Here is a 15770-nt window from a genome sequence, read left to right as displayed (position 1 = left end):
TTCTTTCTGCCAAAATGACAGAGAAAGTGAGATTCTAAAGAGTTGAGAGTTAGGTCCTTGCTTTGCTGCCGTCTGGATTGGGCACGTCATTTTCTCTCCCCTCACCTTCACCTCTTTCCCTAAAAGTCAAGGGATATTACGATACATCAGCCTGCTTCATGAGGAGCAACCCTACTTCAGGGAGCAAACAGCTAGTGATGTAATCAGCTGACAGAAAAATCAATGAGTGGTCCGTTACCGGAAATTTTGAGTACCTCTCAGTGACCTTCCAGAAGTATCCCTACAAAAGCTGGGAGGATGGTCTCTTGTTTCTTAGACTGATCAAGGCTATGTGAGTATAGATCCCTCCATTAGACCCCCAAAAATTAAACACAAGTATCTGGCAATGGTGAGATTCCCCAAGTTATGTTTGGATGTGTTTGTTCACTAAAGAATTTGCTAAAGTGAACTGGTGTATCCACAGAGGCGTTTGTCATGGTTGTTCCCATCATCATCTTCAGTGATGTGAGATCCCACCACGCTAGGAAGAGCAGTGATTTTTCAGAGAGGTGGAAGTTGGCAACACTTACTAAAAAGTGGATATTCAAATCCTGATTCATCTAATGGGAAAGGTTCACATTCAGTGCATGTCCTGGCCCTTGGGACCCAGCTTTAGAGAAACATAAAGGCCTCAATATATTTCCACACTCAGGACCACTGAGAAGTGAGTATTTCTTCCTCCCCTCCTCTCCTTCCTTTTTTTTTTTTCTCACAGTAGTCGGTGTAACATGCAGATGTCAAAGATTGTAAGATAGAGGATGGAGGAGGAGAAACAAGTCAGAGAGCGGCAATACACGATCTATTGGCACTGCTTTAAAAACTGTTTAAAAATTTAAAAAGCACTGATTTTCAAAGTTATAAAGTCTGACATCACATTGTCTGTGGACAATTGCCACTTGTCCCTCTCTCCTGATCTCACTGAACTGTGATCACAATTCAATGGTTATCCAGTTAAAAAACCCCACAACAACCAAAATTACATGTACTGCCAGGGCTGTTTCTAGAGGTTAGGAACTGGGATCCAGAGACATCCCTAGGGGTGGCTGAATAGGAGTAAGCCTGAAAGAGGGTCCACACCAATAGTACAATAAACCTCAGAATCACCTGAGAAACTTATACAATTTTAAAATAAGACAGAGTCCCATGGAAATCAAAGCTGCAATGACATACTGTATTTCATCCACCAGATGAACAAAAATGACAAAGTCTGGCAATACCAGGTCCTGGTGAGGATGTAGAATCCCAGATGTACTAATACATCACTCGCGGGAGTATAAATTGGTGCCACCACTCTGGAAAATACATTGGATTATCTATTAAAACAGAAGCTGTACCTTGTGACCCAGAAATTCCACTCCAAGTTCAATGCTCTAGGGAAACTCTTGGACATGCATACACACCAAGAGGCACGTACAAAAATGCTGACAGTAGTGTTGGTAATAGTGAAAAGCTGGAAACGACCCAAATATCTAGCAACAATGGAAGAGATAAATTGTGGTATTTTTATGCAATGGATTCAAAATAAAATGAACCACAGCTACATGCATCAAAATGGGCAAATCACAAAACAACAACATTATCCCATTTATATAACAGGTTGCAAACCTAATCAATATGTTGTTTGAGGCTATATACGTAAGTGGTAAGGCCACAAAGAAAAGCAAATGAATGATTAACACAGTGCAGGATAATCGTAACCTCTGGGGAGAGGGAGAGATTTTTGGTCTAGGTGGGGAACGGAAGAGGTGGTAAAGGGACTGACAACACCCAAATTCCTACACTTGGTGATGAGAACACAAGTACTGATTTTATTGTAATCTTTAATCCTTGCATACATGTTATATCTACTTTTTTGTACATGCTAGACTTTATAATAAGATTTTAAAATCTATAGATTTCTAGGTTCTATCTCAGATCTACTGAATCAGAATCTTAGGATATAGGGCTTATGGAGTATTTTTTATAAGTTCCCCAGGAGATTTGAATGCATTATTGGGTTAAGAACCATTCATCTACACAAACACACACCCCACATTACACATCAGTATCCAGATGAAAGCAGCTCAAAATATATATAGAAGTCAAGAAATTTCAAGAGAGTCATGAAAATAGAAAAGGTCAGCATGGGAGAGTGTGTAGAAAAGAAAGGTGCCTCACAGTTCAGGGTTCCAGATTGATGTAGAAGCCTGGGAGCATTGGTTACTAGCTATTAGTCCATGAGCTTACTTGAGCCCTGTCCCTGTTAGTTTCCCAAGAGCATCTGCCTGAGCACTGGCCCCACAGCAGGCTCTCACCATAGCTTTTGCTACAAAGACAGAAACAAGACAAGGTGGAACGTATTCTTGTCTGTGACTCAACATGGCAGCATCTACACCTGGACCCACGTGTGTAAGCTGATCTTTAACAAGTCACTTGCCCTCTCTGAGCCCTAGCTTTCCCATCGGGCCTGACTCCCTCACAAAATGGGAATCCACTGAGACAGTGCAGTTGGAAGGGCTTTGCAAACTGCAAGCACTACTCGGAATGTCCTGAAAGTCGAGTACTGTGGCAGTTACAATTTCCTCCTCAAAGTTAGAAACATAGGCTGTCAATACTGGGTCAGTCGAGTTTTCTGGGTCCAAGGAATTGGGAGCTCTAAGATTTGCCTTAAAGCAGCGGTGCCCAACTCTTTGGCCATGGACCAGTACCAATCAACGGCCTGTTAGGAACCGGGCTGCACAGAAGGAGGTGAGTGGCGGGCCAGCGAGCAAAGCTTCATCTGCTGCTCCCCATCACTCGCATTACCACCTGAACCATTCCCCTCCCCCACCACATCCTTGGAAAAATTGTCTTCCACGAAAGCAGTCCCTGGTGCCAAAAAGGTTGGGGACCACTGCCTTAAAGAGACCTGAGGCAGGACTAGGGCTTAGTGCCTCCACATCTCTCTCTAAAAACTCAGCAAATATTTAACAAGCACCTACTGCTTACCCTGAGCCTACATTTTTCAATCCTGATAATTCAGAAGAGGATGTTCAGAAACAGTTCAGAACTACTGGAAGCACCTTGCAGAGCGAATACACAGTCTGAATACTGGCTTTGACACTAACATTTAACTCAGTTACACAACACCTTCCAAATGAGGATTGCCAGATTTAGCAAATAAAAAATGTAGGACTCTCATTACATTTGAATTTTTTAGTATAATTGGAATAATAATATAATAATATTGCATGAGGCATACTTATACTGAAAAATCATATGTTGTTCACTTGAAGCTCAAACTTAACTGGTGTCTTGCGTTTTAACTGGCCACCCCATTCCAAATGAACAAACAGATTAACATTTTCTTCTACATCTTACATTGGGAAATCTACATGAAAGAGCTATAAAATCCTACTTCCTTTAATTGATAAGAGAGTAAAGGGTTGGATTGATCTTGAAATTGGACGTGCATTCTCCTCTTCCTTGTACAGCCCAAGCCATGGAGAGGCCCAGATATTAAAAACAGGTTTCAAAGGAAACATGATAGAACAGGGGTGGAGAAGCCTCAAAATTTCAAACAGAACTAAACATCCCAGCCCCATCCTGGCCCGTCCAGGACACTGCAGTGGCCTCTACCCTTACCTCTGGGCATCTCCTTGGAACGCTCCATCTCAGGCCCATCCAGCAGGTCCATCTGGGAGGCCTCCGCGGAAGGGACGCGGCGCCAGGACCAGCTCTGGTTCCCAAGGTTGCGCAGTGGAGGGGAATACTCCAGCTCACAGGGGAAGTCAAAGCTGCACTCCAGACCTGTAAGGACAGCCAACGGTCAGCGGAGCAAACCGTCTTCCAAATGTGACCTTCCAGCCCCACTCCTCTACTCCAGGAAGTTGGCCTCCATCTCTGCCACAATCTTCACCCTGTCCAGCTGTGGAGACTCAATTTCACAGGTGGCTGACCTCCACGTGGATGAAAAGGAGACTAAGAGAGAAAAAAGTGTTCTTTGCATAATCCAGATTATGGGAGGTGTCTTCAGAGAAGGCAGCTTAAAAAAGAGCTAACAGCTTGGATCATGAAAAGTTTTGCATCCTGTCAGGGTACCTGGTGACATGGAGAGGGCCCGAGGTCAAGTGGGCAGAGCCTGGCTTTGCAACCAGATAGGTCTGAATCTAAGTCAGACAAGAAAATTAACCTCTCTGGCCTCAGATTTCCTCAGTTGTACAGTAGGGGTGATAATTTCTACCTCTGGAGATTGCTGTAAGAACTAGTAGGATAATACATTATCTGTGCACATGAGTCTGGTCCACAGTTGATGCTCAGGAAAAATCCTCATCAGGTCCTGCCCTAACTAAGAGGAGGCCAAAGGGAACTTAAGCTACTCACAGCCCTGCTTGCCAGCCCTATCATCTACCCTTCAACCAGGCTCTAGAGAGGATTACCAAGACTGTGATAGCTAATCTGAATTTATTCTCTTGGGGAGGGAATGGGTGAGGTCACTGGGTAAGGAGAGAGAGAAGAGGCCATGCCCTGGGGCTTTGTATGATCTTTTTCTGGGCTTCTTTGCAAGAATCATCCTTGTGTCCAATCATTCCACGTCTGCCCTACTTTTAGGATACACTCACCTTCTCTTTCCCTTGACTTGCTCATTGTTTATTACCCAAAGTGGCAGAAGCACTTTGTACCTAGAAGGCTCTCAATACTTGCTGATGGATCAATAGAATATGTGCCAAAAAGCAAATTAGTCATCCACCCTTTACTTCATCATCTCCCTTTAGCCCTGGGGATGTGAAAAAAGGGAAAGTTTGATATAAAGACCACTGGATGTGAATTTGGGGAATCTGGTTGGTATTCAGGCTTGGCCAGTCTCTTCTCACACGTGGAACTTGGTGCCCTCATTTGTAAATAAGAGGTTTACACTCAATGATTCTAGAAACAATTACCCAGTGAAACGTGGGTTCCAGCTCCAACTCTACCACTGATTTGCTAGTTACCTTGAATAAGCCACTGAACCTCTCTGGGCCTTAAGTTCCACAAACACAGAATAAGACCCACACTAGATGTCTTCTAAAGCTCCTTCCTGATCTGACTTTTTTTAAGATTTCAAAGTGCTTGCTCTCAGAAGGGTTATAACTAATTTGATAAATCAATCTGTGTGGTGGTGCTAATGAGTACTAACTCCCAAATATCACTGTGCATTATAACAGCTGCCTCTGGAGTTAATGCTACCTTGATCTCAAAGTTGAGTCTCCTGTTGGGAATTTCAGAAGGCAGAGAAGTAGGGCCAAGTCTAGTGCAGGCAGCCAGCCACTAGAATGTCCTTTGGTTACACCATAGAAGCTGGCCCTGCCCTGGAGAGGGAGTAAAATAATTCCTACTGACACTGGCCAAACTAACTAAGTTTGGTGGAGGGGAGAAATCCTTCAATTACCCTTCTATTAAGTATCTTTCTACTTCTCAACCAGCAGAGATTTATGTACCAGCTGCTCTCCAAGAGCCGCCATCCTTCTGGTCCTAAGGTTAATACCACTCGCCCTTTCACGATTCAGACAATTCACCTTTATAATGTCAAGCTGAAACAGGCAGAGCTAGACTTGTTTGAGTTGACATGCCACTTGCTGCCTACATATTTTATCAGCCTTGAAGACTTTCTACCTGCCTCTGGGGGCTGAGCTGCTGCTATGAGTTGGTGTTCATGAATTGTAGGCTGCTTTAATCTTCAAGACTTGCTTGCCAGGTACCTGGTTTTGATAGCAGAATGCAAGGAGAAGAAAATGGATCCAACATTTTGTACTTTGTAGCACACTAATTATTCTTATAATGAAAGGTGTGTAAACCTGGCTCCTCTGGGGATGATCAAAAAGACCTGTCCACATTAGTGAATGACCAAGTCAGAAGGTGAGAGAGAAAGCTATTGGCCGTCTCTACCCCACTTCGGCAATTATTGGTACCTTTCCCAAAGCTTCAACTTCTGAGGCCCATCCTCCATCTTGACTTTTTTTCTCCAGTTAAAGTCGTCCTATTTCTATTTGGGACAGAAGTGTGGCATGCCAGCTCAGACACTGCCTGGCAAATGTGCTCTGTGTGCATATTAGACAAACAGACAACAGAATGTTCAATCTCAGCCTCAAGTTCATCAGTCCTTGGATCTTTGAACTCTGGAGAGTCTGATAATCAGCTGTGCTTGGGTCAGACCTTGCCTAGTAAAACAGGCTAGGCAGATACTCCTATTATCAAATGGGTTCACTGTGAAATTCTTGCTCTGAGGCAGCTTCTCTTTAGCCATCAACGATGTATTCTTTGGCTTTAAATAGGAATGGAGTTAACATTACAGCTCATTTTGGGTGAAATCAGATTGGGCTTTCCTACATTCTGATTTAATTTCTTATAACATTTCAACACAGGTTTCTCTCTCTTGAGCTAACCTCTGTGCCTTTCGAGCAAAAATACCTGGGATTTGCCTTCTCTAAAAACACCATGCTAAGCCTCATTTTCCTTAGGCCTTTTCTGAGTTTCTAGACCTAGGGTGCTTCTTGGATCTCTCTCGTTAGCCCTCCTCTGACTGTGTCCCTGTGCAGTGGGTGCTGTGGAATCTCTCTTACAGACAGGACTCAGAGGGACTAAGGGCTTCTTTGAAGTGTTCAGCCTTAAGCAACCCAATGGCTGAGCAGGTCCACGCCCAAGAAGAGGGGTGGGAAATCACATTCACTAACCCCAGGTGTCTGCCAGGGACTGTGCTAAGGTGTCTTCTTATATCACTATATTTAATCTGCTGACCAAAATTGAGAAGTGAATTGTGTCTTCTCTTTAAAGATGAGGAAACTGAGGCTCAGAAAGTTTACTCTACTTGTACAAAGAGCAAAGGACTACCATGAGGCAGAACCAGAACGTGACCCAAGGCTGGTTAATGCTGAAGACCTATGTTATTCATCACACCTTCACAGCTTCAGAATTTTAACCCAGGGCCAAAGATTAAATAATATATGAGAAGCATATGAAGTGCTACATTTTGGTTATTATTAGATTCTAAGTCTGCAACTTTTTCATATCTGTAAAGGCTTCTATACTACCCTAAGGGGACAGATCTATATTTCCTCTGTGTCAGGTCCATTTTATAAAGTGACTGACCTTCAGAAGAATCCAGAGATTTTGACCTTACTTTTTATATACCCTTTTGGAACCAGGAGACTCTAACCATTGAAAAAGAGCAATGAGAAAAAGATACACTTTCCAGAACCTGCTAATCACATAGTTGAAATCACTGCTACCCACTTTCTAGTCACTACCATTATGGAACAAAGATAAAGTAATGGAATCTTCTGGAAACAGTTGGCCTGCTGAGAAGGAGTGTCAAGCACTGTGAAGGGAAAGGTCTCGGTAGAGCAGTGAGGATGTTTCCAGGCTTGGTCCTGCATACAGCAGCTGAGGGGCCTCAGCACATCCATTCATCTTTCTGTGCCTGGCTTTCTGCATTGGAAGATGAAAGAGATGGAGCATACCCCCTCTATGGCGCCCTCTGCCTCTGAAGGTCCATGATCCTACAGAATTCATCCTGGGCCAACACAACCAAACCTACAGCCTGTCAGTCCCCTCACTCTGCCTGCCTCTAAAGGAGGGCCTGCTGTCGTCCCTAAAGCAGGTTCCCCAGGGAAGGAGGTGGAATGTGCTTCCCACTCTGTAGGGACCCAGTTTGCCTCAAGATTCTCAAAGAATTAAGAAGGAGAGTGACTGTGCCAGGGTGAGCGTGTGTGTGTGTTCATGCATTTTTATCAATCTGCACCCATACTCTGAAATCTTCCAGGATATGAGTCATAGTTCAAAAACTGAATTAACAGTTAGCGTTAAGAAATTGTCCCAGTATAAAACACAGCCATTCAGAAGAATGGTACAGTAACCCATCAGAACAACCCTGTGGTGGCCCTGCCCAGAGTGACGCCCAGTTCCCTTGGCTGTAGCGAGCTGGCAGTGACCAAACACTTTGACACTGAACCTGTAGGTGGAAATCTAGCCTCTGGGAATGTGTGCGACTACCGAAGCAATCATGCCTAAGTTCTGTGCCTAGGAAGCCAGCCTTGGCCACTCGGGTGGAGGTGGGGATCTTCCCAGCCTGAGCTACAGGAAGGAGATTGCATGGAAGTTCCCCGCACCATCCGTAACACTACAAAAGGGTAACAGGGAGACTTGGTGTACTTTGGACTCTCGGGTCTTCCCTTGGGTGGGCTTAGAAAACCTAATAGTCCTCCTTTGTATCCAGACTGACCTCAGGCTCCCCCAAAATCCCTTAGATCGAGGTACTTTATACGTCCTTCATCCTAACCCTGTAAATCTAGAGACCTGCCACTAGTTTCCTAAGTCTCCTTAAGACAATTCTAATTAGGGGACCAGCAGCTTCCTTTAGGTTTTAAGACATGACTTTCAAGGCCGACTGGTTTCCAGATGACCACAGCTGGCAGGTGCAGGCCCGGGCAGGTCCATAGGAGCCCACTGGTTGATGTTGCTCAGCCTCGGCCCAGCTTGAGGACTGGAAGCAAACATCACAGAGTAAAAAGAAGAGTCATAACAAAAGAGAAGAACGCCAAGTTTATCAATCCCATGATACTCCACCCTTCTTCATTTTGTCTCTTCTTACAAGTGTTCCAGAAGTCAAGCTTGGGGTTGGACTTATGTTCTCGACTTTGGCAGCACGGGGTATGTGTTTATAGAGGATCCCGGAGTGGGTGACCTCCATGAAGGCCTGTAAGAAGTACTTTCATAATTGATAACATTTACTGAGGGCTTACCATGGTCAGACACTATGCCAGGCACCCCACATCTTCATCTTATCGAAGACCTATGAAGTAGGCAGGACTCCTACCCCTTCTTCTCTTGACAGAAGAAGACACTGGGGCTTAGAGAAATTAAGTCACATCTGAGGTTACTCAGATAGGAAGTGACTGATTGAACTCCCACTGACCTGCTTCCTCCATGGGACCCCAAGGCCTTGATGTCCATATTTCACAAACAGGGAATTATGAACTGAAAAGGTAGAAGAAAGACCTCCCCTCATTCGGAGCAACAGACACCAATAGGAGTCAAGATGTGCAGTGAGGGAGGACAGGAACTGGGCCCACGCAGGGACAGGCAGGGCCAAGCTGGAGGCAGGACAGGAGCCAAAGCATATGATCCGTCCTTAAAGGCCCTGATCCCACCTTCACAAAGTCGGCCCTGGGATGCCCTAGGTGAGGACTGAATCAATGTATACATCCACAAGATCCAAGTCTTCATCCCCATGGACGTGACTTGGGAAGCCAAGCCTACAGGTGCATTAAAGTCTGGGGCTCAACGTTCACATCTATGTTTCCTGACATCCTCTGGGGTATCCTCTGTGTTTGGGAAGTGAGGGTGGGGTGGGCAAGGTTTCTATGGCCATCAGCGGCCCATGAGACTTTATTCAACTGTATACTCGGTCCTGGGATCTGCATCTGAAAACAGAGAATTATCAGGTTTGCTACTAGTTTAAAATATGGCAACATGATTGTGATTTTGTCTAGGGGTTACTTTCCTGTTTCTAGTTATCCTGACCCCATGTTTAACTGCCGGGATGCTGATACCCTGACGCAGGGCCTGATACCCCCCCACTTGCTGAATGGTGGTCTCTATGGTCCCACCCAGTCTTTTCCTATGTCTCTGCCCATACGTCTTATTCATTAAGCAAACTTAACACCATCATGATTGTTTCTCAGGGATGGAACACAAGACCTGAGATTTGACTCCAGTCCTGCCGCTTGTCAACTGTGCAGTGCAGGGCACGCTCTCCCTCTCACTGAGCCTCAGTCATCTCAGTGATACGACCAACTTCCCAGAACTGCCGGGAGGACTCAGTGAGACGATGCACACTGGCTCATTTGGAATTTACATAGCCATGCCATTTTGAACACAACTTTCTGTTTAGCATGAGAAACAGCATTTACAGGCGGCAGTCACCTGATGGCACACGACCATTTCCTGCACATTCCTCTGTACCCTGGGAAAGTTGGTATTTCTGCCTGAAGGTGATATTTGCAGAGTAAGCTGTTAGAACTTGAAGTGACATTTGAGGTTGTTTTTCCCATTGGACAGGTGAAAACACCAAGACCCAGGCAAGGGAAAAGACTTCTCCAAGGTCGTATGGCTGGTCAGGGAGTCCTTCTCACACGGTGTGAAGGGCATTTCTCCTGGCCTTGGAGGCCTTTCCGAATGCCATCCTCTCCAGGCAGCACCAGGCCTGCAGCGGGCTGAAAATCAGAGTTACTGAATCACCAGCTCTCCTCTCCTCAGGCTCGGCTTATTGGCACATTTAAGCTGAGGCTGGACTGATTCATGGGTGGCATATATAATTGCGAGTGTATTCCTGACAAGCCTGATTTATGTATTCAATAAAAAACCATACGAAGCTTTGTACACATGTGGCAATTCTCTTATAGGTGGCCTTTAGAGATCATAAAATAGAGCTTCATATTTGAAACTACAGTTCATTACATAAAGCTCCAGGAACTAGCATTCTCGAAATACTGTCAGTCCTTAAGAATTGTATTCAGCTCAAGGGAACTCCCTCAGCTGCCACCAATCCTGAGGCACTAGGTGGGGTCTCCTTTTCTCAAGGGATTCCCCAGAACTTTCCAATTGTTGACCTCAAGGTCCTGAAGGACCTTGAGTACCATCTTAGAGGAATAAACTGAGGCCCCAAGACATGATGGAGCTTGCCAAAGAATGCACGGTGGGTGAGTTGCAGAATTGGTATAAAAATCCAGTTCCTAACCTTGTAATTTTTACTATTTTGATTCAAAGCTGTGGGTAACAAACAAGCAAAACAATACCTGAAACAATTTTTAAAATTCTAAAAATCCATACTGTGCTTTTCTGGAATAAACTGTCAAAAACATACATGGCTAGGTTTCAAATATTTCCCAATGATTTGGTGGCTCAAATGATCTCCAATAAGGCTTTCTGGCTTCTCTCATCCTCATGTCCTCTTCTGCCAACAAGCTGCTTTTGATGGTAGCTGGAAGCTCCTGCTAGAGAGCAAGTCTGTGCACAGGCCAGAAGCTATAGTAAGAACAAAGGGAGGAAAAACCAGTGATGGCCTAGGAGGAAGTGGGAAGATCACTGAAGAATTCTTGGAAACTCTTCCAGCTCTGGGCCAGTCAACCTTGTGCTTTTGGGCAATTCACTTAACCACTTGAGTCTGGATTTCCTCGTGGATAAACCAGAGAGAATTATCACAATAAAGATGCTAATAAAAATAATAAACATAATAATATCTGCTGTGACAATCAAATAAGGTAACGAATGTGGAAGTGCTCTCAACTATGAGATACTATATGTAGATATTCTTACCACCTTGGCCCTGTGCTGCAGGACACATCAACATCACTTGATCTCCCTGTGCCTCCGATTTACCACCAGGAACCTAGATATGAGCTGAACTGACTTGACCTTGGAGGACTCAGAGAGATGCTCCAAGGTAAAACAGATACCCTCCTCTTTTGCCTTGTTTTATATCAAAACCTCAGAGGGGCACCAGGGTGTCTGGGGAGTAAATAGAACCGTAGATCCTGCATGGGGTCCGGCTGCTCAAGGTGAAAGCTTGGCTCTGTCACTTACTAGCTGTGTTATCCCAGGGAAAATTATTTAAAATCCCTGTGGCTCAGTTTTTTCACTTTAAAATGGGGATTAAAACAGAGGCCACCTCAGGGAACTGTGAGGAGGATTACATGCAATACATACATAAAGCAGCTGGCGTGGTGACTAAATGATGCAGTCATCGCTCGTGCTCTCCAGGGGGTTCCAGGCTCAGCCACGACAGAGGGGAGATAAAAGGCTGCATGTCCAGCACTGAAAGCAGAGCTTGGACTACGTCAAACTTTGTTGAAGCTCCTCGCTCAATCTTTGTTTTTCAATGTGCTGATCAAGCGTCCCTTTGGAAGTGAAGTCATTCTAGACCTTGAGTAAGAAGATCTAGGTTCCAGCCCTGGCTCTGAGCTGTTACTTCAAGCAAGTCCCTTAACCTCTCTAGGCCTCAGTTTCCTCATCTGAAAAATAAAGTAGTAGAATAAAATGATTCTCAGGTCTTGTCCATCTCCTCCATTCTAAGACCAATTTCCCCTTTGGACAGATGGCTGAAACAAACTCTCTAAGCTGGCTCTGGCCAGCTGGTCAGCAGAATCCCAGGAGTCCTGACTTCCAGCCCAGGCTCAGGTGATTAGAGGCCTCTACTCCCCCTTTCTGAGTTATCTCCTACAGGCGCACTTAGCCTACAAGTCACCTTCAATATTAATCCACCAGCTGCCGTCAACATCTGGTCACACACTTTATAAGACCTGCCCCCCCACCCCCAACCACCATTCCTTTGTCCTGGGGCCCCAGAACTGAAATCATGCACGTCTTTCCCACCAGCATGCTCCCTACAATGCATCTGGGAACCAACTGCCCAATTCAAGACATCTGTTTAGCTCACTTATAATCAAGCTGCAGCGAAGAAGGGCCAAGTCTCCTTTAATCAATCAATTATATAAACACAGCCTCGGAAGACAGTGTCAGAAGAGGGTATGTGAGCGTGCATACCCACAATGGTGGGAGATCGGCACAGGAAGCTCCATTCTCATTTCTCTTATCTGTGGCCATAACAATATTACAGATGGAAAAAATGGGACTTAGCTCTTCATCCCAGAACAGGAAATTGAAAATACTTAAAATTCTGAAGTTAACAGCCTCCTCATCTTACAGATGGGAAAACTGAGGCTCAGGAAGGTGAAGTGACTTGGCCAAAGCGGCATGGCCTAGGGTCTGGAAAAGCAGAAAGCTAAGACCAAAATTCAGATTGGACTTCCAGTCCAGTTTTCTGCCTGTCATTTCCAGGAAGCATTTATGCAGAACGTGGCACCTCTAGCAGAATAAGGCCAGCACCAGAAAGCATGGTGAAAACCCTAGTAGTTTGTACACTGCTCAGCACAACATCCACCCAAATGGGATCATTCCTGAAACCAGATGGTTGGAGGAGAGCGCTGAGTAGTGTGGTAGTCCCAACAACCGGAGAAGGCTGATGGTCCTGGGAAGTCTTGACCTCAAAACATGCAAGATGGCCTCCTCACTTACTCTTATGTCTCTGCTGGTGAGGATCTCCTGAGTGTTGGAGGCGAATATGAGGTTCCTCCCTGATGCCAATCTCAAAACCAGGCTTCCCTAGCACAGACCCTGTGACCTTCAGAAACTCCCAATCCAGCGGGAGAGATGGACTTACACCTGACTCTCAAGGTAAGAAGACCTGGTGAAGCCAGGGGGACACAGTATAAGAGAGACCTTCTGCCTGGAAGGATCAGAGGCTCATGGAGAAGGCAACTTTTGGGCTGCATCTTGAAGGATGAAAGGATTTTGACAGATGATAAAGGTTTAGTTAGGTAGTTTGTTAAGACTAGAGGAAGGAGGGCTTCCTAGGTGGCGCAGTGGTTGAGAATCTGCCTGCCAATGCAGGGGACATGGGTTTGATCCCTGCTCCAGGAAGATCCCACATGCTGCGGAGCAAGTAAGCCGGTGGGCCACAACTATTGAGCCCGTGCTTTAGAGCCCGTGAGCCACAACTATTGAGCCCACGTGCTGCAACTACTGAAGCCCACAAGCCTAGAGCCCACGCACCACAACAAAGAGTAGCCCCCACTCACCGCAACTAAAAAAAAGCCCACGCACAGCAAAAAAGACCCAACACAGCCAATAAAATAAATAAATAAATTCATTTAAAAAAAAAAAGAATAGAGGAAGGAATGAGGTTATTCCAGGGAGGTGGGGAATCAGTACTGCTTATTTTCATGTAGTTGTGTGAATTTTGAAGCTGGACTGCACAGCATTAAATCCCAGCTCAGACAGTATCATGGTTAAAGGTAAAGTGCTTTCAGGTTCCAGAGGACAAAACTAGGGACTTCAAGAGTTTTAAGGAAATAAATATCTTCTAGCAAACAGAGCCATGGCACTAAAATGCAGGCTACTGGCTTCTCACTGGAGTAGGTCTCACTCCTCTTCAGAGAGCATTAGTGAAGCACCTGTGCTCCAGCGCATGGAACTCTGTCCTTATAGTCAGTCCTGACTGTAATGCTGTCAATTAGGAACCATGACCATTCCCATTTTTCAGATGACAAACAGAATCAAAGAGAGTGGTTGATTTGCTGAAGGCAATAACCCTCATGAGAATCAGAGCTGGGAATGAATTCCACATCTCAGTTCCCAGCTAGAGTTTCTTCCCCACTGTTCAAACAGAGGCTGGGAGATACCTTGCTCGGATGTCACAGAGGAGATTTAAATAGGCAACTAGGTGGTGAATGAAAGACCTATGGCTCCCAAACCTAATCCTGCAGCCCCCAGCCCCCGGTATCTTGTTTTTAAGAAGCTCTGCAGGTGATGGTGAGGCAACTCGACTGAGCCTGGATGCGAGTTTACCCACACCGGGATGGTACTGACCTACACTGATGCGACCCTTGGGCCAGCAGGAACCCGCTGGGCTGACAGAGACCCAAGGAGCTGAAGTGGTGATATAAGTAAAGCAATATTCGGGCGTAGCGTGAGGAAATGCTCTGTAGCCCGAGCACTGAGGAAATATGAGCCACTGCCCAAGGCCTCTGCTGGGGGGGGGCCTAGGTTTCAATCTCAGCTTTGTCACTAGCCCTGGGAAGGTCACTGACCTCTCTATGTCTAGTTTCCTCAGCTGTTAAGATGCGGCTATTTGACCAGACTGCTCTGGGCCCTGACAGCTCACAATTTCTATGAATTTCTCACAGACCAAATTATTCTAGTCATCTACTCAAATGGTCTGGTTAAAGTCTTGTTAATCTGGGGTCTCTTCTGACATGACGTTTTGCGCCTGAGGTTGCTCTCGACAAAGCATTTCATTTGAAGAGGATTTCCTCTCATTTTTCTCACTCTTGATCAGTCATTTTCCTGCATGTTTTGGACACGTCTTTCTAGACTGCTTAGAAATGCTCTGTATACAATATCTCAGATGTCCCAAAGCTGTCAAAACAAAAATTTCTCAGCTCACTCATGTCTGCTGAATATGCTATTTTAGATTGAGAAGGAAAAAAAAAAAAAAAGCCTGCCCAAAGTAGTTAAAGTCACAGCTTTGACTTCTAAATGAAAATATGACCAGCCCAGGAACTGTTCTCCCCTTACAAACATGTCTTTCCTGAAACTGATTAATGTGACTTGAGGAATATGAGGGCTTATGGGAACATCCATACCTTTTACTAAAGTAGAGATCCTCAGGGGCAGAAAAGCTGCAGACTGGGAACTGAGAGACTCAAGTGTACTCCTAGTTTGCCCCTGGATTGTTCAGCAAATGTTGCAATTTCACCTAGCATATGTTTATTAAGAACCCAAATAAGTACAAAACACTGGCATAAGTACTGGGCATGCAAAGGAAATTAGATGTGGATTACTTGACCTCTAAGAGCTTACAGTCTAGGAATCGTGACGATTCAGGGCCACATATAAAGAAGATATGAAGAAAAGTGTGATATCAGACACGCAAAGTGCTGCGGCAAGATATTATATAAACTTCCTGGGTGAGAAAACGGGAACAGTGAGGTCTACAACCTTGCAGGTTGCTCTAATTTGGGGTTAAATTGGTCACCAGCTGCAGGGTGTGAATGCTCACTATATGGTTTCCAGAAAGAAGCTCTACTAAATCGAACAGGCACACTGTCTTTTTTTATTTAACAATGAAGACTTTATTTTATTTTTTATTGTTTGATTGTTTATTTTTAAATTTACAT

The 15770-nt window shown here is 45.0% G+C and overlaps 1 protein-coding gene across 1 annotated transcript in view; it reads right to left on the bottom strand.

The window, feature by feature from the left end:
• ALK (ALK receptor tyrosine kinase) overlaps positions 1-15770 on the bottom strand; it is a 695731-nt gene that overhangs the window by 466233 nt on the left and 213728 nt on the right. Inside the window, exon 3 of the mRNA XM_057743015.1 lies at positions 3643-3807. Coding sequence (XP_057598998.1) covers positions 3643-3807 — 165 coding nt within the window. The remainder of the gene's footprint in view (positions 1-3642; positions 3808-15770) is intronic.

The sequence above is a fragment of the Hippopotamus amphibius genome, chromosome 7 (assembly GCF_030028045.1).
Source record: "Hippopotamus amphibius kiboko isolate mHipAmp2 chromosome 7, mHipAmp2.hap2, whole genome shotgun sequence".
NCBI lineage: Eukaryota > Metazoa > Chordata > Mammalia > Artiodactyla > Hippopotamidae > Hippopotamus > Hippopotamus amphibius.
Note: the sequence above shows the minus strand (reverse complement) of the source record. Positions and strands in the feature narration are given on the sequence as shown.